The sequence below is a fragment of the Giraffa tippelskirchi genome, chromosome 3, assembly GCF_054371585.1.
Source record: "Giraffa tippelskirchi isolate mGirTip1 chromosome 3, T2T-mGirTip1v1.2.pri, whole genome shotgun sequence".
In the NCBI taxonomy this organism is placed as follows: Eukaryota; Metazoa; Chordata; class Mammalia; order Artiodactyla; family Giraffidae; genus Giraffa; species Giraffa tippelskirchi.
In genome coordinates, this window is record NC_137277.1 from 11,041,024 (window position 1) to 11,065,338 (window position 24,315).

At 46.8% G+C, this 24,315-nt stretch overlaps 2 protein-coding genes across 17 annotated transcripts in view; both read left to right on the plus strand.

Moving 5' to 3' along the window:
* ENDOV (endonuclease V) overlaps positions 1 to 8,421 on the plus strand; it is an 88,710-nt gene extending 80,289 nt beyond the window's left edge. The window contains exon 11 of the transcript XR_014078517.1: positions 7,227 to 8,421. The gene's annotated coding sequence lies outside the window, so the exon portion shown is untranslated. The remainder of the gene's footprint in view (positions 1 to 7,226) is intronic.
* Positions 8,422 to 21,498: 13,077 nt separating this feature from the next.
* The window catches only part of RPTOR (regulatory associated protein of MTOR complex 1), a 315,148-nt gene continuing 312,331 nt past the window's right edge, over positions 21,499 to 24,315 (plus strand). For 13 of the 16 annotated variants that reach the window (XR_014078516.1, XM_081575767.1, XM_081575768.1 and 10 more), the window contains exon 1: positions 21,499 to 22,469. Coding sequence is in view for 11 of the 16 variants with exons in the window: in XM_081575767.1 (XP_081431893.1) it covers positions 22,308 to 22,469 (162 nt within the window). In the remaining 5 variants the exon portion in view is untranslated. The remainder of the gene's footprint in view (positions 22,470 to 24,315) is intronic. The other 3 variants (XM_081575776.1, XM_081575779.1, XM_081575775.1) reach the window with 2 other exon arrangements.

Here is a 24,315-nt window from a genome sequence, read left to right on the forward strand (position 1 = left end):
GGGACCCAGGTTCGATCCCTGGTCAGGGAACTGGATCCCACATGCTACAACTATTAATAAAAGATTCGCCTGCAGGAAATCGGGGTTGGGGGAATATGTTGGGAAGGACACCCAGCACTGAGTCACACACAGACTCAGCAGCAGCTGAAAGGGCTTCAACCGTGCAAAACTGGGCTTGAAGGTCAGGCTTCCTCATTTTCTTTTCTTCTTTTATCACTCATGCACTCTTTTGAAAAATCAAATTAAAAAAGAAAAAAAAAAACTTAGTTCAGAGAGGTTTATAAAGAACCCTCCTCCTGTTCCTCCTTTCTCAGCCCTGAAGGCAAGCACTTTTAACTGTTTCATTTTTAATTATATGGCGGTCCTCTCCGAGAGCCTAAATAATACACTCATAATGCCGTTTCTTGATTTATCTGCTTTAGAGATTATCTCCTGTGCTGGGCGAGGCTTCCTCACTGACGACGCCTGGCCCCTCCCCACTTCCGTGAGGTTCCCCTACTCACTTTCTGACTTTGGGTTCTGTGCTCCGAGCTGTCTCAGGTGCGGGCTTCCACAGCCTCTCTGTCCTCCTGGTGAGAAGGGGAGTGCTGGCCTGTCTTCCTGAGACACCCCTGATTCCAAGCCCTGCTCCAGTTTTCACTGCCCCGGTTGGTGGTCTTTCATTCCATTGCAAGGAAGTAACTGTCTCATGTCTCAGGCTTTAGCCCCAGAGCGATGCTCTGCATTTGAAAATGCGTGCACGTGAATGTGAACACTATATGGCAGTGGGGCAGAGCCTGGCTCCTTGTCTTTGAGTTTCTGAGGCTCTGGGTCCCTTGCAGGACTGCTCACCTGGGCTCTGTCACTCCAATGGAGGTTCAGAATCATTCCTTGTTTTCATTTGCATTTATTGGACCAGAACTTTCTTACAGGCACTGCATTTTCTCCTGCATCCTGATTGCTTATTCCTTCCTTTCCGGGGAGAAGTCCCTGCCCTGAGCCCCTCTCATCCCTGTTACCCTCTGTGTATGACTTGGGCTCTGTCTGTTCTCCTCAAGGCTCAGCTCAGGGGCTCCACACTTGGACCAGAACCTGGCACAGACTTTTGTCATTCCTGGATTTCTCATCACCTTTGTTTTTGCTGCGGCATCTCAGGTTTGCTCTGGAGTCATTGTCTCACTTTGGTACCTTGGACTTTCTTGTCCATGCTGAGGTTTTTGTTTCAAAGAAGTAGACTGTCTGTTTGTGGGTGAGACCAGTGAGGCTGGTGTGGAGCAGACATGGGTGGGATTTGAGGACGCAGGTTGTGCTGCAGGGCAGCTGCCCAGAGCCCCAGAGGCCAGCATCATGCTGGCGACTAGGGGCCACCAACACCCAGAGACCTCAAGGCCTACATTCCAGATGGGGAAGCTGGGACCAAGGGGGCAAGTGGCTTGTCCATGGTCACACATCAAATTGGTGGCCAGAACCCAGGTCCTGTGAGCCAAGAATCCAGGTGCCTCCACTGGACCACGGCTGTTTTGGTTGGAGGCACCCAGGAGATCCGGACTTTCTAAGCACGCAGGCCAGTCTGTAAAGCAATCCCAAGGGGGCTCGGGACCCAGGTCACAGACACCTCTGCTCCTTGGCGCTAACCCTCCTTCCTTGGCTCTGCCCTGCTCCATCCACAACTGCCCTTCCCAGCAAGGTCATGCCCTGAGGTTTCAGAACAAATAATCTCCAGGACTATTTGACTAGAAAATACAGGCCAGAAATCCACCATGGGACCTTCACACTGAAGAGATTTTGTTGTCTCCAACAGTCCAGCTTGACAATTGACTAGAGATCCGAGCCTTCACATGTGCAGGAGGAAGGCTATGAGCTGGAGCCATTTGCAAAGGGGCTTCTGGCCTTTGGGGGCTGGTGGGAAGACTTGAGGGCCAGCTTCGAGGGGACTCAGGCTCATTTCGTGACCTGGACCTGCTGTCTCCTTTACACATCAGGCACTTCCCTACAGGCTGCCGCCCTGGGGTTCACTTTTAATGTTGAATCCCAGAACTTTAGTACAGAGTGGCCTTCCATCTTGTCCCTGCATTGTAGAGGCAGGGAACAGGCAGTCCACATGGGACTGGGCCAGGCCACTCAGTGACTTTCTGGGGGACCCTGTTTGGGGCAGGGTAGTTGTACTAGTCAGGGTCCTCCAGAGAAAGAGAACCAGTAGGATATAGATACAGAGAGAGGGTGTAGGGGTATGCGAGGAGAAGAGAGAGGAAAGATTATTTTAAGGAATTGCCTCCTGAGATTGTGGGGCTGGCCCATCTCAAGTCTGCAAGGCGCTGGACATTCCAGCAGGAGTTGATGTAGAAGTCTTAAGCCCAAAGGCAGCGTGGAGGCAAACTTCCTTCCTCTTCTGGGAACCTCAGTTTGTTCTCTTAAGATCTTCAACTGATTTGAGGAGGCTCACCCACACAAGAAGGGTCATCTATAACTACTTTACTCAAAATCTACTGAGTTAAATGTTAACGTCATCTGAAAAGTACCTTTATATCAATATCTAGATGGTGTTTGACCAGACAACTGGGCACCATGGCCCAGCAAAGCTGACACAGAAAATTTAACCATTGCAATGGTGCTGTGAACAAACCTATCAATCCTAAAGGAAATCAACCTTGAATATTCGTTGGAAGGACTGATGCTGAAACTGAAGCTCCAGTACTTTGTCCACCTGATGCAAAGAGCTGACTCATTGGAAAAGACCCTGATGCTGGGACAGATTGAGGGCAGGAGGAGGAGGGTGACAGAGGATGAGACGGTTGGATGGCAACACCGACTCAATGGACATGAGTTTTAGCAAACTCTGGGAGATAGTGAAGGACAGGGAAGCCTGGCATGCTGCAGTCCATAGGGTCACAAGGAGTTGCATACAACTTAGTGACAGAACAACAACCACCTCAATGGTGCTGTGTGTGCAGTGAGGGACATTTGGCATCTCTGGTCCCTGCCTACTCAGTGTCATAGTGTCCCCAGACTTATGACAACCAAAGACAAGTCCCCTCTCTACTTCTGAGTGAGTCCTGGGTCAGGGGTGGGAAGAGGCTCCTGTGAAAATCTCTCAGGGAAAGTAGTAAGAGAGCCAGAAGTTCCCTGGGACCCTTGGGCCAGTGACTCAGTCAGTCACCAAGCTCCATGAGCATCTAGCTTTTCTAGCTCAGCTGGGGGTTAAATATCTTGAGCCCAGCGAATGCCTCCTTCCGCATGTCTTCCAGAGCACAGGGTGGTTCCTGAACCCACAGCGGGCCTCCTGCAGCATCCCACTTCCCCTGTGTCTGATTCTCTGACCATCACTCCAGGCCCCCAGCCATGACTGAACAGCTACAATAGTAGCCTTGGAAACCAGCCCAGAAATCAGAGATATCTGTAATAATTAGAAATCATTTGGGGTCCAGCTCCCGAGGACATTATGTGGTTAAAATAGAGCTGTTTCATTTCATCCCCAACTGTGAGATGGTGATATTAGGAATTCTAATGCGTCTGATTCCCTGCTGACCCCCAGCTCCTGTCCTTTAGGAAGTCTGATGTCTGCAACTCAGAGGCGGCATAGATAATGGGGGGCCTGCTGCTTAACCCTTGATATTTACCAACTTTGGTCAGTTCACCAATCCCCAGTCCCAAATTTGCTAAAGTAAATGTTATGCCCTTTTCATGGAGCTGTCATGCATAAAAACTGCCACTGTGTTCCCTCACTCCTGTCCCCCAGTGAGCCCTGCAGCAGGCAGCTGCCAGCACATTGGGGGTGCTCTGAGGACAAGCCTGTGACAGTCACACCCCCTTTCCTTCCCAGTCTAGCTTGACTGCCTTGGTCCAGAGCCCCAAACAAGTCCAGTGATGGTTCTGCATCCTCATGTACACCCAGAAAAGGTGAACACTTGACCCTCCAGCCTTGGCGGTTGAGGTCCAGCTAGACAACAGCTGGAGTGGGAAGGAAGAGGAGCACAGGGATTTCAGCCCCTCTTGTGTGACCAGATGCTTCTGTCCCCCTCTGACCCGGACCGCCCTCACCACCTCCTGCCCCACCCAAAGGGGAGGGAAGGGGATCTCTTCTGAGACAGGGAAAGAAGACGGGGGTCCAAGGACCACAGAGACCAAGTGACCCCCAAGTTACAGAGACCATAATAAGCCACTAGGAATGAAGTGTTTTTATATGTCAGCATCAGGCTCTTTGTGTAGACTGTCTCACATATTTCCCCTCCTTGTGATCACACAAGCCCCATGTCCATCTTTAATACAAGATTTAAATAGGTTTTTAATATAAGGTTTAAATAGGGCTTCCCTGATAGCTCAGTTGGTAAAGAATCTGCCTGCAATGCAGGAGACCCCAGTTCGATTCCTGGGTTGGGAAGATCCGCTGGAAAAAGATAGGCTACCCACTCTAGTATTCTTGGGCTTCCATTGTGGCTCAGCTGGTAAAGAATCCACCTGCAATGCGGGAGACATGGGTTCAGTCCCTGGGCTGGGAAGATCTCCTGAAGAAGGGAAAGGGTACCCACTCCAGTATTCTGGCCTGGAGAATTCCATGGACTGTGTAGTCCATGGGGTCACAAAGAGTCAGACACAACTGAGCGACTTTCACTTTCACTTTAAATAGGTTAAAAACCACTGCAACTGTCTATCTCTAAATTCAGAGTCATACCAGGACACAGTTCACACAGGTGTTTCATGCTAGTATTTGTGCATTATTTTCTTTTTATGAAGAAACATCTTTTTTCATGATATGATTTGGTTATCACTGCAGTAGGTATTTGAGTGCCTATTAGTTACTTGTTTTTACTGATGTGGGGGATTATAGCTCTAAGACACAAGTACCTGCCCTCCATAAGCTCATGGTCTTGTAGGAGGTACAGGTGTGATAATACGTGTAGTGTGCAGCCCTGTCTAAGGTGAGATGGCTTGTTGACCAAGCCTCTGCTGTTCCGAATCCTGCCTCCCAAACACTCCGTGTTATTTCCCTCAAGAGGTTCATTAAGTCATGAATTGTACCAACGAGTTCTCCTATAAGCATTTACTGTAGAAAAGATTTTCTTTTGAACAATGCTTCCTCTCATTTGTATAATTCTATAGAGGTAGCCCAAGGATTTTATAATATATCATTCAATTTTCTTTTTCTCACAACAACCTTATGGAATGGGTAGAAAAAGAACTACCCTCACCCCACTTTACAAGTGAGGGAAGCTACAAGGCTACTGAGATAGATTCTGAGCAAGAACGTCTGCTCCTTGGCTAGAGATTCATTTATCCATCTACTCATCCATCCACCCAGCCATCTATCTACCCATTCACCCAGCCATCTATCCACCCAGCCATCTATCCATTCAGCCATCTATCCACCCATCTATCCACCCACCCACTCATCCACCCATCCATCATCTACCCACCAATCAACCAGCCATCCACCCATCCTTTGCCAGGCCCTAGGGCTCAGTGCTGGAGGACAGAGATGGCTCCGGCTCTCAAAGAACTCCCAGTCTGGAAAGTTGTCTGAATCTGATAGGTTATGGGGGTGGCTTATGTTCTCCTCAACATTTCATGATTAGCTTTTTCTCTCACGAACAATCTGGGGACAAGCAAAGGCACCTGGTAACAAACTCCTTCCGCTGGGTTGGAGATGTTGGTGCCTGCAAGTGACAGGCACAGTGAAGAGCACGGACATCCAGCGAACTCCTGCAGAAGTGCAGAGTAGCAGTATTGTGGTGCCTGAGCCTCCGGGCAATCGTGGAGAGGATTTCTGGTCTCTCTGTGGAGCTAAGAGGTAGCAAATCTTCTTTTGATGGATTAATGGATCGAAATATCATGAGGGCTGCTGATTTATAGCCTGCATTCTCATCTGCCCTCCGTAGCCTGGAGGAATCTTAGAGGAAAGTTCTTGGGCAGCAGGGTCAAGCAAAGGTTGTTCTTTTAAAGCAAGAGGAGAACGTTGTGACAATGCAGGAATGATGTCATGAAGGATGAGCCCTGACATGCTCAGCAACCGGGAGGAGGATCCGCAACTGGGACCCCACCTGCTCAACTTCCAGCTTTCAGCCAGATGCCAGCCACAAAGAGCCCTCCCTCCCACTGAGAGTGTGCAATAAGTATGCGGTGTGTGCGATAAGCATGCCCTGTGCTGATTTGTTGCCATGGGGGTGCTGCTGCCTCTGTGGGCTGCAAGGAGCCTCTGGAGGACTCTATCCACCTCAGTATCTTCCTACTGGCCCTCCCCTGTGCCTGGGTGGTCCCCGTGAGTAGTCACTTCATTTGAGTTAAAGCAGTGAGGGTGCTGGAGATTCCTGTGGAGACCGAAGGGAACCAAAGAGGACAGGTTGGCAGCAGGCAGTGCCTTCCCCGTGCCCACCCCATGACGGTTCCACTTCCCAGATGGCCTCGCTGTCTGACAGCCGGGTGGGAGCTGGGTATCAAGGAGCTGGTACACAGGACAGGTCATTTTTTTAAAGCTGTAGTAAGATATTTATAACCCCAAAATTTCCATTTTTAAGTGTACAGTCAGTGGCATTGAGCACATTCACACTGTTGTGCAGCCGGCACCACCAACCATTGCCAGACCTTTGTCATCATCCCAAATTAGAACTCTGTGTTCATTACACAGTGGACCCCCATTCCCACCCTCCTAGCTCCTGGAAACCACCATTCTCCTTCTTGTCTGAATTTGACTCTTCTGGGGACCTCATCTAAGTAGAATCATGTAGTACTTGTCTTTCTGTGAGTTGATGATTTCACTGAGCTTAAGGTCCTTAAGGTTCATTCACATTGCAGCCTGTTGGGATTTTCTTCCTTTTGTGGTTGAATAATATCCCATTGAATGGATGGACCATGTTTTGTTTGTCCATTCATCCATCGATGAACCCTTGAATTGCTTCTTCCTTTTGGTGATGTTGAGTGATGCTCCTCTGAACCTGGGTGTACAAGCATCAGGACAGGGCACTTGTGATGGGAAACAGAAGGGCCAGGAGGGTAGGGTCACCAGGGCTGCTGGGCTGCGGTGGGGGCTCAGCCTTTCCCAAAACGACCTGCTTCTGGCATGACCATCGCTCACTCTGTGGATTTCCTCAGTTGTGTGGACACTCTGAGTGCCAGGACCAATCTTCTCCATAAGTGGTGTCTCCCCCAGCATCCCAAGGAGGGAGGGAGATGCAGAGGAGACTCAAGAGCCGTCACAAACTAGACAATAGGCCGCCACATCCAGGACTGACTACCCTTGTTTTGGATTGTTTCAGTGGCCAAGCTCACCCACGGCCTGGTAGACAGGTACAAAGCCAGCACAGCAGAAATGTCACTGTCCAATGACAATGATATCGACAAGCAACACCCTTCTTGTCAAGTTGAGCTTTCCCGATTGGCAGCAGTCAGCGAGTTCCTTGTAAGAGTGATGGTGAGACCTCAGAGGCCCACCCCAGAGGTGTGATTTGAAGTGTCTGTATTGATCAGCTATTGGCTCAATAGCGATGCATAACAAGCCAGCCCAGGAACTACCCTGATGGTCCAGTGGTTAAGAATCTGCCTTGCAATGCAGGCGACATCGGTTCAGTCCCTGGTGCAGAAACGAAGATCCCAAATGCCACGGGGCAACTAAGCCTGCGAGACACAACTATTGAAGTCCATGAACCTAGAGCCCTTGCTCCACAACAAGAGAAGTCACAGCAATGAGAAGCCTGTGCACCGCAACTAGAGAATAGCCCTCACTCACTACAACTAGAGAAAGCCCGCACACAGCACAAAGAGTGTGGCCATAAATTAATTAATAAAAAAAAAACCCAATCCGGCCCAACTCATGGCTTCACATGGCAGCACCGACTCTCCTGGATCTGGAGGTGGCCGGAGGCTGTCTCACTCTGCAGCTTGAGTCTCTCACCCTCCTCAGGTGGGGGGCCTCACTGGGCTGGCTTCTTGCTCTGGAGAAAGAAGTAAACAAGGGGGAGTATCTACCCCCTAGCACTTTCCCAGCCCCTGCTTTGGCTACTCTGCTAGCCTTTCACTGGCCACATCAAGTCTCAAGGCTAAGCCTGAGGTCCAGGGTCAGGGAAGCATGTTTGCCTCTGTGGGAAGAGCTGCAGGTCACATGGCAGAGGATGGGGACACGGGGAGGGGGAGCGAAGAATGGGAGAAAATCTGCCACCTTTCTGAAATGTTCCACTGAAAACTGGACGGCCGCTGCTCCGGGCTTCCCCTCTGGCCCCGGAAGGTAGTTTTTTATTTGTTTCCACTCTGAGGTGCTCTGATTGATCCTGGTCTCCAAATCCTGTGACTCTTAATCAATGCCTGATGAACCATACATGTGCCAACAAAATTCATTCTCTGCCAAGATAATCCTGAGGGCCTCTGATGTCTCTCCTCTATTCCCAAAGCTGGTGCAAATGCATCTTTTTCTGTTGTTGTTGCAGGCTTACGGGAAATAAAAGATTTTGTCTGCTGGCTGATGGGTATTAGCAGAGCTATATGGGGCTTGAGTGGAAATGTGGAATTTGTGTGGATCAGCCTGAGCTGTGTTGGCAGGGTCTGGGAGGAGGAAGCAACGTGCTGAAATTCTGCCTGTATTGTGGCTGTCAGCCGCCTCGACTGCCAGACTCACTCTTTTTGGTGTGTGTGTGTGTGTTGTTATGGATCATCATGTTGAAAAGTTTCCTTGCTCCTGGCTGTTTCTGAGAAGGGCCTGGATTACTGGAGAAAATCCAGCTTATGTGTCCAAGGGCAAAGCAGGCTGTTTATCTTTGAGTCGTATATGCTTCACACATCTCCTGAGGTTTGACTCTAAGTAGGATTTATGTCTCCCCAGATGGAAGGTGAAAAACACGAGGCCAGCATTGAGTTTGCGGGAGGTGATGCAGCCAGCACATGGCTTGCCATATGCTTAATGTGGATTTAAGAAAAGAGAGGGTTTTTAAAAATTATTAAAAATGGCCATTTGGAGAATCTGTCCTAATGTTATTAAGTGATCTTGACATGGGATGTGTGTGTGGCTGGAACTTTCTGATGGAATCTGGGAGCTGGGCTGCAGCTGGGGCCAGGGGACACATTCCTGAGGTGCCCCTGCCCCTTTGTGGAGCTCAGGTACGTGAAAGGGAGACTCAGGTCTTCAGAAATGACCATGCGGAGCTGTGGCTCTCAACCAGGGGCATGACTGGCAAATTTTGGAGCCATTTGGGGTTGTCACAATTGAGATGAGGGAAGTGCTTCCAGTGTCCAGTGGGTAGAGACTGGGTGTGCTTCTAAACATCCCGCAGCGCACAGAACACTGCACAACAGAGAATCATCTGCCCAGAATAGTATTCAGCCTTACAAGGAAGGAAACCCTGACACCTGCTACAGACTGGATGAACCTTGAGGACATCATGTGTCGTGAAATAAACCAGACAAAGAACAAATACTGTCTGATTCCACCTACATTATGTCCTTAGAGGAGTCAAATCCATAGAGGCAGAGTAGGATGGTGGGTGCCAGGAGCTTGGAAGAGGGGGGAATGGGGAGTCAGGGTTTCACAGGGACAGAGTTTCAGTTTGGGAGGATAAAAAAGTCCTGGAGATGATGCTGGAGGTTCTTGCACAATAATGTGAATGTACTTAATGCCACTGAACTATACACTTAAGCATAGTTCAAAGTGTTATGTATCTTTACCACAGTATTTAAAAAATGCTAAAATATAAACAAAAACAGAGCAGAATCATTTCCCCAGAATGTCAGTGATGCCAAGGCTGAGGAATACCAGCATGAATGGTATGGGAACAGGTTGGTGCTGGCTTGCATGAGCTGTTGTGATAGCACAGGGGTAAAAGCAGCCATTTCACATGTGTCACCCAATGCCACAAGCTACAGAAGAGCAGTTGCCTAAAGTCCCTCCCTCTGCTTGCCCCTGATCCACAGTCCTTGCCCCAAATTACAGCAAGACAGCCCCAAGTCCCCCAGGAGCCTCAAATGAGCTCACCAAGATGGTCACCTGGAGGATTGTCGTCCCTCTTTGTTGTCCTGCTGTGGTTTGATATCGTGCCCTGCTTATGCCTAGAGTCCCCAAAGTACCCCCAGTCCCAGCTCCTGCAGCTGATACCCTACCCCGTCTAACTGGCTGAGCCTTACTCTGCTCCAGACTGCTAGGAACACGTGCCAGCCCTCCATCACCTTTACCTCCTCTGATTCCTGAGTCAAACTCTCTACCTCCTTAGTTTCCATCAGCATCTGAGGAGCAGAGACCCGAGATGGGACCACCTCACAGCCCAGACAACTATGTGCCCAACTCTACCACTCTCTTCCACAGACCCACGCGCTGGGTAGTGTCAGGGTTAACGTGAAGGGGTCCAAGGTCCAACTTGCCTTTTTTTTGGAAAGTAAATTGGCTCACAAGAAATTCAGCCTTCTCACTGGATTTCATTACCTCTGTGATCTAACCAAGTGCTCAGGGGGAAATTGCATGATGGCTGTGACTGTGTTGAAAGGCTAAAGGGAAGTGGGAATTACCAACCTTGAGACCTGAATTGGGGGAGGTTCTGACTTTGATTATGTTGTCAACCTTGGACCATTTTAAGTCAGTGATGCAGCCTCTGGTTCTGGAAATGAGTTTCTGAGTCGGCCTAGGGCCCTCCTCACATCTCTCATCATAAAGATCATTTTAATACAGTGGAAATCAGCTTGACAGTTACATGCTTGCTTGCTTTGTTTGTTTGTTTGTTTTTTCCCATTTCAACCTCCGTCTTTCAACCCTCAGCTCTGATGAGAGCTGGGTTCTCAGAAGGTCCTGGAAAACCCTCCTCAGGCTTACTTGGGAGGGGGTGGTGCCCAATGGAGCAGAGAAGGGAGGACCATTCCTCTAGGGATGCTGTGAAGGGGGCGGTCGTGCTGCAGGGAGAGCTGTGGCCCGCCCCCCACCTCCATCCCAGCTGCCCCGCCTACCTCTTTGGGGAACAGGGATTGAAAGATGCATAAAAATTCAAACCATACTCAAAATAAATGAAAGAAAAATATGTATTTCAGAAAGAGATAACCATAGCAATCACTTTCACTCAAAGGTAATGAAAATACGTATCGTAAACATAAACTCGGAGATTGGAGGCTGCACTCTCTGCCACAGAAGAGCACATTGCGAGGAAAGGCAGGGACTTTCTGAGTCACTCTTGACAGATCCCTCTGATTAAAAACCTGAGAAGGGAAAATATGGGAGGAAGATGGAGAGTTATGAGGGGAAAATAACGACCCAAACTATGACAAAAATTGAGGATACAAATTACATTTACAAATTTTCCCCTGGTTGACATCCTGCCTGGAATATGATCACATATCACAAGGTGGCTGGTATGAATAATTCACGGGGGCGGGGGTTATTCTGGACCGAGCACAGAGTGTTCTGACATGTGGTAGCACCGATGGCCTCGTGGATGGCTTTCTCCAAGCGGCTGCTGCCACGTTCATCTCCTGAAACCATCAGCCCGAACTGCCACCGTGACAAGCCAGCCAGACAAGCCTCTCCCAGCCTGGGCAGCTGGGCTGTCTGCAGAAAGCCATCCAGGGTCCTCACTGGAAGCCTGAATTTCAGATGGATAAATGGAAATTTCTGTCTTCTCTGCCTTCTGATATTTGCTTCCCACAAGAAGAGAACTATGATCTCAGCTAGCTAAATATCCCTCCATCCTTGTCTGGCTGGTGTTCTGTGATGGCTGCTCCCAGCCCTGCAAACACCCTGGGGTTCCTGGGCCTGCCCTGAGGGCTCCTCACACACTGGCTCAGTTCCTCTCTGTCCCCAGCCTTAGGTCCTGACTGCCATGACAGAGAGCTTTCTTGACACAAGAGAAGCCATTTTAGGTCTAAACCATTTTGTGATCTTAGCCTGGCCACAGTGCTCACCCTTGCACAAGAATAGGCTTCAGTAATTAATGATTTTAAGGGAACGAAAGAAGATAAGAACCAGCAGCTGTTACCAGACCAGGGAAATAACTATACTGGAAGTAATAATCAGTTGTAAGAGTAAAGATTACCCTGAAGTACATTCTTGAGCTGTTTTGCAGGATCCAAGCCCCCCTGAGCACTCCACCACCAAACTAACTAGAGCCTAAGGAATCATAATGTTGACTTTGCTGCTGCTCTTGACTTCCATCATAAGAGATTGGACTCTGTTGACTTTTGGCCCAATTTTGTGCGAATTCTCTTGTGCTCCAGCCCCTTCATGAATATGCATGTACCCTTAGCTTAAAACTTCCCTAGTTTGGCTGTTGGGCTTCCCTCGTGGCTCAAATAGTAAAGAATCTGCCTGCAATGGAGGAGAAAGAGCTGGTTTTGATCGCTTGGTTGGGAAGATCCCCTGGAGAAGGGAATGGCAATCCTCTCCAGTATTCTTGCCCGGAGAATCCCATGGACAGAGCAACCAGGTGGGCTACAATTGCAGAGTCAGACACAGTTGAGCAACTAATATACACACACACACACACACACACACACACAGAGTTTTGCTGTTCAGGGAGACACACTTTGGGAAAGATCACTAGTGTTCTCCTTACTTCTTGCAAGTAATAAATCCTACCTTCTTCTCTTCAGATTGGTTGTGAGTTTTGGCTTGACACCCACCAAGTGAGTAGAAAGTATAGGGTCCATGAGAGCTGGTAAAGGTAGGGTGACTGTAGTTTGTCATCCAAACCAGAACATTTTGGGAATGTAAGAGAGCACTGTTAATAATATGTTCAGGCAGAAGGCGCAGCCCAGGCTGCCCCAGGAAACCAGGATACCCAGTCACCCACGGAGACCTAATCCAGCCCACCATGAGCCCTCTCTGGCCAGCTTGCTCCCAGTTTTGGAGCAGCCCTCACCCGCAGCTACAGATGGCAGAGCCTAGACACCACAACAACATGTTTCTCCAAAGCTGGACCGAATCATGCTTTTTCAGGAAACCATGTCACTGCCTCCATGCTGGCACCACCAAGCTGGAAATAAGCCCCTGGGTGTGGTTAACACAGTGGCTAATAACTCAGGCCTTGGGATGTCCCTGGTGGTCCAGTGGTTAAGACTCTATGCTTCCACTGCAGGGGGCACGGATTCGATCCCTGGTTGGGGAACTAAGATCCTGCATGCCACAAGGCGCAGTCGAAAATTAAAAAATACTAATAAATGTAAAAAAAAGAGAACAATTTAGACCTTGAGGACATGGGTCCCTCATTTCTCAGCATTGGAAACACCTGGGGGCTCCAGACTGCTGAACCTGAGCATCAGACCTTTAAAGATCCCCCCATCTCCCAGGTGATTCTGATGTAGCAAAATTTGGGAATCTGCTGGTTTGAATCCACGTTCTGTCACTTGTTAGCTGTGTAGCCTTGCCTTGGCCTCAGCTTCCTTATCTGTAAAATGGGGCAATAGGTGTGTTGTAGGTATTGAGTTAAAATGTGTGACATGCTTAGAACAGGGTTTGGCCTTTAGGAAGTATACTATGATAGCCATTGTTATTACCATAGTTATTCTAACTAATACTAAATCAAACATTTAAGAGCCTTCCAAAGGTTCCACAAGCCACAAGATCCCTAAGGATGTTTTTGGAAATAAATGGGAGGGTATTTGCCTTCTATCTTTGTAATCAAAGTTCTAGCTTGTTGAGAAAGTCCTGACTTAAAGGCAGCAGCCCCAAGGGTGGAGCCCAGGATAAAAAAAATTTTTTTAATTAAAATCCTTCTCTGTGGGTCACCCCTCCACATTTTTCAGTTACTTTCTGTGCTGGGGGTACATGCAACAATGAACGATGTTGATTTGCAGAAAGCTAGGAAGTATAGACTGGGGAAAATGTTTCTGCTATGTGAAAAGTCACAAAATGAAATGTTTTGTTACATAGTGTTTATATAAAATTGAATGATTCTTTTTTGCAAAACCTTACAGATAAGTATGTCCATTTATAATAAATATTTATAATATATACTGAAAGGTATACAAAGAATTATTAAGAGCAGTTACATGTACAATAGAATTAAAAGTGTTTACTTTCAAAATAATGTTTCAGAATAATGTTATTTTAAATGTAATAAGCAAATATAATTTTAAATATATGTATGCCAGAAAGAAAAGGCAGAAAGGAAATACACAATATGGAAACAGTAGTTACCCTAGACTGTGAACTGATGGATAATTTTGATTTTTTTCCTTCATTCTTTTTTGACATTTTCCAATTTCCTCCAACAAATATTTATTACTTTAATTTTTAAAATTTAAGGAAAGTTGTCAAATACTATGTGATACTGTTTAAAATGTCAAATAACACTTCTGGGATTATAATGCAGGGAGGGTGGTGGTCCGTGCCCTTGGAGCAGATGGTCCAAATGTTGGGCTGTTTCTTCTGACATTCAGTTCAGCATTTCTACATAGCACGTTTATAGTGTCTTTCTTTACTCTTTAAAAATCAGCTTACGGTCTGATCCACTGACATCTCCTGTGAAAAACGAGACATCCCATTCTGACCTTGCCCTCCCATCCCAAGTGTAAGGTTTTCATTTGGAAAAAAACAATTTAAATTATTTAAAAAAAAAGAAATACAGTTTTGAGGCTCAGGCACATATGCTGTATTTTCCATGAAGCTTTTTTAATCACCCTAGATGAAATTTATTCTTATAGCAGCTTGTTAATAAAAACAGCCTTTATTGAGTGCTTATTGTGTGCCTGGCACTAGTTGATTTGACACTTAAAAAACATCTCTTGTTTGTTTGGTTTTTTTTTTTAGTCATTAAGTCATATCCAGGGCTTCCCTGGTGGCTCAGTAGTAAAGAATCTGCCTGCCAATGCAGGAGACGCTGGTTGGATCCCTGCATCAGGAAGATCCCCTGGAGAAGGAAATATCAACACACTCCAGTATTCTTGTCTGGGAAATCCCTTGGACAGAGGAGTCTGACAGGCTACAGTCCATGGGGTTGCAAAAGAGTTGGACATGCCTGAGTGACTGAACAACAACTACAAGTCATGTCAGACTCTTCTGAGACCCCATGGACTGGAGCCTCATCAGGCTCCTCTGTCCATGGGATTTCCCAGACTAAAATACTGGAATGCGTTGCTATTTTCTTCTCCAGGGGACCTTCCTGACCCAGGGATCGAACCTGTGTCTCCTGCATTGGCAGGTGGATTCTTTACCACTGAGCCACCAGGAAACCCCACAATAGTGCTACAAAACAGAAACTATTACTTTCCCTATTTTACACATGAAACTGGTGCTGGGGTACATTCAGCACCTCTCCCAGGACCTCAGGACACAGAAACTCCAGAGTGAGGATTTGAACTTTGGTCTGTGTGACTCCCAGGGGCCTGAGGAGGTTCTCATGCCTCCCAAGTCCTGGCGTGAGACACGCTGGTTGGACTCTGGCCCAGCCCAGGCCAGCAAGGAGATCTTGAGGACAGCTATTTAACTGTTCTCTGTCTCAAGTTTCTTATTGGTAAAATGGATCTAAAACAGTAGCCTTAACAGGGGTTATTAGGAGGATTAAAGGAGTTAATTCTCATGAAAAGGACTTGGCTCTCCACAAACGCTCACTCTCAGGATTGCAGTATTTTAGTTACTGGAACTGTCTCTAATCCCTTCTATTAAAGGCAGAGGCAATGGCTGGGTTAGCCTTGGCTCCCCCAGGACCTCATACTCACTGAGAACCTGAGAATCATTGGTGAGATGTGCATATTACATAAAATAACAAGCGGGAAATTTAAAAAGAGACAGTGGTTATATTATTTGTGTTTTCATAAAAGGTAGAATCTTATTGTAGGCAATGCTATTAAAATAAAAGGTTACAAAATTCCATTTGCGTATTTTTGATTGGCTGACAAATTGTTTTCAATATTGACTCTATCATAAAAGCTTTCCTTTTTTTCCTCTTTTTTCTTTTTGGACACTCTTTCTGCCCTGGGCATAGACCACATCTCAGTGATTCCACTTCTGGGTCTTGAGGGAGGAAGAAGAGGCTCACATTAGTGAACTTGTGACCTGGGAAAGACACTGACTTTCGCCCCTTCTCACAAGAACGTTGGATCATAGTGTCTGGCCCAGGGAAGACTTGGAGCTCATGGCCTGTGTTGCAGGCCAGGCCCAGCTGGGTCTGAGGCACGTTTCCTTCCAACTCCATCACTCCTCATCTTGCTCTCATTGTCTAGGGTCCCCAGACAGCTCTTCACCCCTCTCCACAGACAGCCTCCAGAGTGGGAAGGAAAGATCTGGGAGTGACTGATCCACTTCTGTTCCCCTTCTTGTGTGTTTCCTTATGAGCTGGCTCTTCAAGGCTGAGGATAGCAAAAATTCTCAATTCTGAAAGAAGTGTGGATAGTGGGTGAACTTTATTTACTAAGAGACTTCTTTTAGCATATCCCCATGCTACTCAGGGGTCACCCTCATTTAAAAAGAATATTTATTTACTCATTTTTGGCTATGCTGGGTCTTTGTCGCTGTGCGGGCTTTTAGCTAGTTGCGGCAAGAGGGGACTACTCTCTAGTTGGGGTGTGCAGGCTTCTCATTTCAATCGTTTCTCTTATTTCGGAGCACAGGCTCTAGGCAGGCTGGCTCAGTTGTTGTGGCTTCCAGGCTCCAGAGCACAGGCTCAATATTTGTGGTGCAAGAACTTAGTTGCTCCTCGGCATGTGGGATCTTCCAGGATCAGGAATCGAACCTGTGTCTCCTACACTGAAAGGGGGATTCCTTACCACTGAGCCACCGGGGAAACCTTAAAAAAAATGGAATAACGTTTGTTTCTGCGTCTCAAAACCTTACTTGCTCAATCTTACTTACTTGTGAAAAAATTAGTACATAAAATAAAAAGATGTGCAATAGGAGGTGAAAATTGCATACACAAACACCGCCATATCTTTAGATGGTGGGATGGGCAGAGAGGGAGGTAGCTTCATTTGGGTTCTTGCAGCCTGTGTCTCTGACTGTGGGTGATGTTACTTCCTTTTCTCTCTTCTCACTTTGCTGTCAACAACACATCTGACCTGCAGAGCGGGGTGGCTTGGATTCTGCTAAAAACAGAGTAATGATGCTCAGACAAAAAGCAAAGTACTTTATATCTATTTTGGTTTCTTTTAAGCTAAGCACAGTTTCTCTGGAAAGGACAGGAGCTGGCCCGTCTCCCTGCATGGAAAACAGTAACTCAGTGAAGCACCCGGTTTTCTCAAGTTGCTTGACCTCCAGGCTTGCTTCTGATTCTTGATGACAAAACACATTCAGTGCCCTTGATTGATTTAGCAGAGGAACTGCAATATTGGAGGATGGAACGCAGGCTGTCCTGCTGCAAATGGAATGCCTCAGCTGTGATGGTCTTGCGTTGAGAGAAGATGAGCCAACCGCTGAGCTTGGAGGCTGTGAAAACTCAGCCTCCTTGGTTCTTCCTGGGCAACATGCTGTGTTCCTGAGGCATCTATTCAGACCCTCTCCCTGCCCTGGCTGTTCTCCCAAATTTGCCCCTAGATTCACCCCTGACCTGTGTTGTATTTGACCCACACACTCAGGTTTTATTTATATTTGTTCTTTGCTCAATTTGCGGTTTCTTTGGCTTCTGGTTGCCAAATAATCTGAGATTCAGGGTTTTAAGAGGTCTTCTGCTCTACCTTCATATTATAAGACAAGATCCCCCCTTTCTGGGCTTCCCAGGTGGTGCTAGTGGTAAAGAACCCACCTGCCAATGCTGGAGACATAAGCGACACATTCGATCCCTGGATTGGAAAGATCCCCTGGAGGAGGAAATGGCAACCTACTCTAGTATTCTTGCCTGGAGAATCTGTGGAGAGAGGAGTCTGGTGGGCTACAGTCTATAGGGTTGTCAAGAGTTGGACACGACTGAAGCGACTTGGCACATAGCACTCCCCTTTCTGTACCTGAAGGTCAAAGGTTATTGTTTGTTTCACATCAGTGGTGGTGGTGGTTTAGTCGTTACGTTTCACATCAGAGCTGGTCCTAAAAGCCCTTTCTCTCTCCCAGTTCCACATTGCAGCCTGATGTTCACTCCCAGTGGGATATCATCAACACCCTTTCCCCTTCCACAGCTCAAATCAGATCAGATTTCACATATTTTTTGAGATTTGTAGAACTTGTTTCCATGATTAAAGTATCTTATTTAGAGGCTTTGTGACAAGCAGGCGATGTCCTTGCTTGTGAGGAATTGGAGACGTTGGGAATCGGAACTGCAGGCCCAAGTGGCGGCCGATCACACGCCACGGTAATGAGATCACCCAGGTGAGAAGCATTAGCGCTTAAATTTCCAGCCTGTCATTAGTCATCGACGTTCCCTGCCTTCCAGAAACCTGGAGTCAAGCTTCCAAATGCTTATCTGGGACTTGAATAGAGTCTCTCATGACAACACTGGGAAGAGGTTTCTTTTAAATGTCATGATGCTGTGAAATGATTCAAGCCCCTTCTTGAACCTTCAGGCTGGGTGTTGGGCTTTCACCAGCCCCTTTCTGGTTTTTACATGAGTAACAGAATTCTGATGCTGAAGTGTCCTTGGAGGTTCACCTTTAAGTTTCTCTTGCCTGGGACTTCCCTGGTGGTCCAGTGATTAAGACTCTGTGTTTCCAAAGCAAGGGGCGTGGGTTCAATCCCTTGTGGGGGAACTAAAATCCTGCAAGCTGTGAGGCCAAAAAATAGAAGTTTTCTTGTCTCAGATATGAAGACTGTGGACAGAGGAGGGCAGAGACTGGAAATTCTGTAGGAATTGGTGGTGGGCTGGGGACAGAATGTGTGTATCAAATCCTCAGTCCAGTACATGGACCCCAAAAGTCTCTTGGTTGTGGGGTCACATTTGTAAAACACTAGAGGGTGTTTTGTTATGTAGTTCGGGGGAGAGGATGAGTCTCGTTCTGACATATTAGAAGAAAGATTGGATAATTGTTTCATTTATTTGGGGCTTCCCAGGTGGCACTAGTGGTAAAGAACCTGCCTGCCAATGCAGGAGACGTAAGAAACACGGGTTCGATCCTGTGGAAGATCCCTTGGAGGAGGGCATGGCAACCCACCCCAATTCAGTACAGTAATTGAGGGTCCACCACCGGGCTGGAATGGAATCACTGGAGGAGACTATTGCCTGATATCCTTAGCGAGAATATTGTCCAGTGTCCCCACATCTGACTGATTTTAAATTATTGTCAGGGTTACCCAATTAAAAAAGAGAGATTCTGAATCTCTGTCCTCTCTCTCCCCATGATTCGGTACGTCTGAGCTGGGACTCAGGCAAATTAATTTTAAAATCATTTCCCAGGTAATTCTGACAACCTGCCATGTTTGGGTTCCATAGGTTCCATTACTACCTTGACTTAGAATGTCAGACAAGATGAGTGGATTTCCCCAGGTGACATACTTCATAGGAAGTATGATTCCGACACAGATTATGTGACTTTCCCATGTCACAGGTTTCCCTGATAGCTCAGTTGGTAAAGAATCCATCTGCAATGCAGGAGGCCCCAGTCGATTTCTGAGTCAGGAAGATCCGCTGGAGAAGGGATAGGCTACACACTCCAGTATTCTTGGGCTTCCCTTGTGGCTCAGCTCGTAAAGAGTCAGCCCACAGGAGACCTGGGTTCAATCCCTGGGTTGGGAAGATCCCCTGGAGAAACGGAAACGCTACCCACCCCAGTATTCTGGCCTGGAGAATTCCATGGACTGTAGTCCATGGGGTCACAAAGAGTCGAACACAACTGAGCGACTTTCACTGATGCCCATGTCACAGGGCTGGTTGGGAATGAATGGGTTTAATGCTGCCACTCCCTTGTGGCTGAGGCTTCCTGAAAGAGTGCCTGGGGACCTTGGCCTTCACTGTTGTATGCTGCAGGGTGACAGGCAGAGCTGGAGTTACTGCCCTCAGGTGAGAGTGGCATCTTCTCAGGACCCCGCAGTCCTGAAGCCTCTGCTGATGACAGTGGGAGACATTTTGCCAACACTGAGAGCAAGGAAAAAGGAAGATATTAACCTCCATCTGTGTTCTGGTGAGGAGAAGGCAATGGCACCCCACTCCAGTACTCTTTTGCCTGGAGAATCAGAATTTGCCTTGAGTTTTCATGGGAGAATGGGGCTCATGAGGATGTAATAACTGAACAAATGTTTAGAATGGTAATGATTTAATCCAAGAATTTTAATTAAATGCCTGCTATGTGCTAGGTGAGCATGATTTCAGATTGCACTATTTACTCAGATGTTGAAAGGACCACAAATTCCATTTGGATGTTGGTTAAATCAGTTATCTTAAAAAAAAATATTATTTTTTTTAATGTGGACCATTTTTAAAGTCTTTATTGAATTTGTTACAATATAGCTTCCGTTGTTTATGTTCTGGTATTTTGGCCATTTGGCATGTGGCTCTTAGCTCCCTAACCATGGATTGAACTTGCGCCCCCTCCACTGGAAGGCAAAGTCTTAACCACCGGACCTCCAGGGAAATACCCGCCCTCAGGATTTTGATATGGACTTCCACATCGTGTCAAAGCCCTAGGAAACCACGCTGAGAAAGAGGGTCTCTTTGAGAGCCGCACCTGACCCTTTTAGATTAACAAAGCACACAGGGGTGCTGGATTTCCCTCTAGCTACGTATGCACCCATCATTGCGGGCATTGTATTGGACACTCACTGTATACCAGACTCCTACACAGGTTAATTTTACCCTTCAAGGTGGGTATTATATTAACCCAGATTATAGTTGAAGAAAATGAGGCTGAACTAGTTAAGGAATGGACCAAGGTTGTCACAGGCACGGAGTGATACAGTTGAGACGCAGATACACGTGGGCCTTACCTCAAAGCCTAAAATAAGTGCAGAGGGGACGACCAGCCTCCCTGCCGATCTCCCTGCACCCCCGCCCCTCCCCTCTCCCCCCTTCCTTTATCTAATGATTACATGCGTGTCTCACTACGCACTATGTTTATTGAAGACAGGCACTGCATGCTGCTTGGGGTTTATATTCCCTCTGCTTGGGACACATTCTCACACACTGTAAACACGCAATGTTTACGGAATAGAGCAATAAAGTAGTGCAGGAGGCGATCCACGCATAGAGATCTATAGCTTTTAGTTGTTTGTATGTGAAGCTACATCCAAATAAGAATAAACCGCTCAGAAAATAAATGGATTAAACAAAAAATTACAGTTGTCAAAATTAATATTTTCGCTGTGTTCCTTAAAAATAAAAAAAGAATCTGATTGATCCTGTGGAGGATAGTATGTCCCCTCTCAACCGCGCGTCCGATACTATCTTCCTTTGTAATATCATCAATGATTCTTTGGGAAGCTTTTGCTTTTTCAAAATCTGGAAAAAACAAGGGGTCGATTCCTTTAATTTCAGAAGGATGTAGGCCTACTTGTAATAATAAAGATTTTTTCAAAATTAATTAAATTAACAGTTTCATTTATAGGACTGACTTTGATGTGACGCATCTATTGAACGAAAAGCTATAAACTAGTACGCTGAATTGTGGTAACGATGGTAACAGAGGGGCGGGGACTTCTCTCGCTGCCTCTTGGGAAGCACGGCCAGAACGCCCTGAGGAAGTTTGGCCTGTTACCCACGCCGTAGATCGCGCTGCATGCTGGGTCTTGGCAATATGGCGTCCTCCTTGATGTGCTGATGAGAGGAGTTTCACAGTAGCTTGAAACCAGAGGGCAAAACTCCCCAAACCCAATAAGCCCACATTACCCGTCTTTTCCGCGGCTCTGTGTCGCCTGTCTCTCAAGACTCGTTCTCAGACAGGTGAGAGCCATAGGGCTGGAGGCCAGGACCGGCCAGGCCGCGCGGACCGAGGGCTGAGGAGCCGGCTGCGGGCGAGCACGATGGGCCGGTCCTGGCTCTGGTTGCAGCAGCTCCAGCGAGTGCGCGACCCGCAGGGCTGAGAGTGGCTGCAGGAGACCCAAGGCGCTCTGAACCTTATCCCCTCGGCCGAAGACCTCAGCCCAGTCGGCGAACCGGCACCAAGAGCGGGCGGCCTGCCTGTCCTCGGATCGGCTGAGACGTTGGAGGCCGAGAGCAGGGTCATCGTGAGGCCTGGAGTCTCGTACGCCTTTGGCAGCTCCGCTCGCAGCCCCTCTGGGAACGGACGGCCTCAGAAGCAGCCGGTGGCTTGGGATCTGGGGGCGTGTGTGTGTATGTGCGCGGAGCTTCTTGGTTCCCTCATTTCCCACTCTTCTTCCTACTCCCTCCGACTTCCCGCGCAGAGTTAGAGAGAAGAATCTCAGACTTTTTGCCTGAGTGAGGGTCTCCACACCCTTTCCAGCCATTTCGTTTTCTACCTTCCCCTTTTCTGTTTCTTATTTCACCCATTCTGGTACACACTAGTTTTCAAGGCTGGAGGTTCTCGAGCGTTTGCTGCCCAGGACTCCCCCACCCCCTCCCCCGCTCATGGAGTCCGAGATGCTGCAGTCGCCTCTCTTGGGACTCGGGGAGGAAGATGAGGCTGACCTTACAGACTGGAACCTGCCTTTGGCTTTTACGAAAAAGAGGCACTGTGAGAAAATCGAAGGCTCCAAATCCTTAGCTCAGAGCTGGAGGATGAAGGATCGGGTAAGTGGATAGCGCCTGCTCCCCTTGGACCCAGGTAGTTTTTTCAAGAAAGTTCAGAGCCAGAAGTATGTCCTTGGTAAAGCGGCGATATTCTTTCCCAGACACATGTTGCAGGTCAACTAAAAAGCAGAAATCATTTCAGATTCCAGTTTTGGTTGTAAATGGAAAAGGCTGTTTTGGTTAGTAGTTATTCACTGGATAGTGTTAATTAGATACAAAGGAAGTTCTAATTCAGACAGTGAAACTTACACAAGTTAGAAAATACAGCGTTGCAAGTATTTACATGCTTTTTTTGGACATGCTTAGTACTGTTAACACTTAGAGGAAAGACAGCTTGGGATGTAATATTTGTCCCCACGTGGTAGGTCTACTTTTATGGCTAGTTTTTTTTTTTTTTTTTTTGGTCCAAGCTAGGTGGAATGCAGAAGTCTAATATAGTATGCTAGGAAACAAGATTACTGGCAAATGTTCAGCTAGTATCAAATTAATGCAAAGTTATTTTAAAGTTACAATGAACTTTACCAAAGCCTTCTAAGCAATTTGTCTTGAATCTAGGCTTTGCTCCTTTTATGTCGTGTCCTGCTACTATTACTTGGAGGCAGAATTTCTTTAATAGTAGAGTATGAGAGGTTGGAACTTGGGTCTAGTAGTGGGTCCTTATGGTGTTAGAATGTGGATAGTGACCCAGGCTGCTAGTAGGAAAGAAAGAGTAATTTTGTTCAACCACCATCTATTTCCTGGTCTCCAGAGCAAAAGGGTGGGACTGTGTCACCCATACATATTTATAATTTGTCTTTTTTGTGTTTTGTTTTCTGTTTCAAGACTGTCTTTATTTATTTGAACTTTTTAGCCTAAGAAGGGTAGTTGGTGTTATCATGTAGTGTGCTTGCTCTGGGCTGATGGATATGTTTATATAAGATGGTTGTTTTCAGTATATGATGTTGAACATATATACGATTACCCTTATGGTAATTCTAGTTATTCAGTCACTAGTAACTAGTGCTTCAGTTGTTATTTGGCATACCTTCAAAAGGTTTGGAGAAGGAAATGGCACTCCGTTATTCTTGCCTGGAAAATCCCGTGGACAGAGGAGCCTGGTGGGCTACAGCCCATGAGGTCGCAAAGAGTCAGACAGGACTGAGATACTGAGCATGCCCAAAAGGTCAGGAAAATCTGTTTCATCCAAAAGTAGTTTAGAGAGTAATAGAGATGGTCATTGGAAAGATTGTATAAAGTCTGTCTTATTCAGCTTTAGTACTAATTACATGGTTTAAAGCTTTTGTGGTTGCTGTCCATATATGAAAAGATTTGTTCTAAAAGTAACTGTAAGCTTTTTTCATTCTAATTGAAGGGTTTTTTTTCTTTTGAAATGTAGTTTTCTTTGCCACTCTAAACCCATGCTTAAACTGTTCAAAACTGATTAATGGATTTATTTTTGACCTTTTATTTAAAACAATTTGTGAATGATCAACATTCCCTGATAAGCTCCTCATAGGTTGTTAAGAGGAAGAAAAGTTTTGGGAGTCTGAGTAGTTACTGAGATTGTGGCTTAGAGCTAGCCGAGAAAGTATCCAGCCTTTGCAAGTTGTTTAATAAAGAAAAAATGTCAGCAGCTAACATATTTAGTTAAGTTTCTGAGAACTTGGCATCTGGCCATCCTTATAGTTTCTTTTCCCTGGTTAGACCCTGAGGAGGCTTTTTCAGTAGACTCTACTAGGACGAAGGGTGCAAATCCAAATGATGCTGAGAGTTGAAAGGTAGCATAAAAAAACCAGGTAGAAAGAAGGAGAATAATGGCACAGATTCAGAGGTAAATGGCAGCTGAGGTTTGACTTGTTTCTGACTT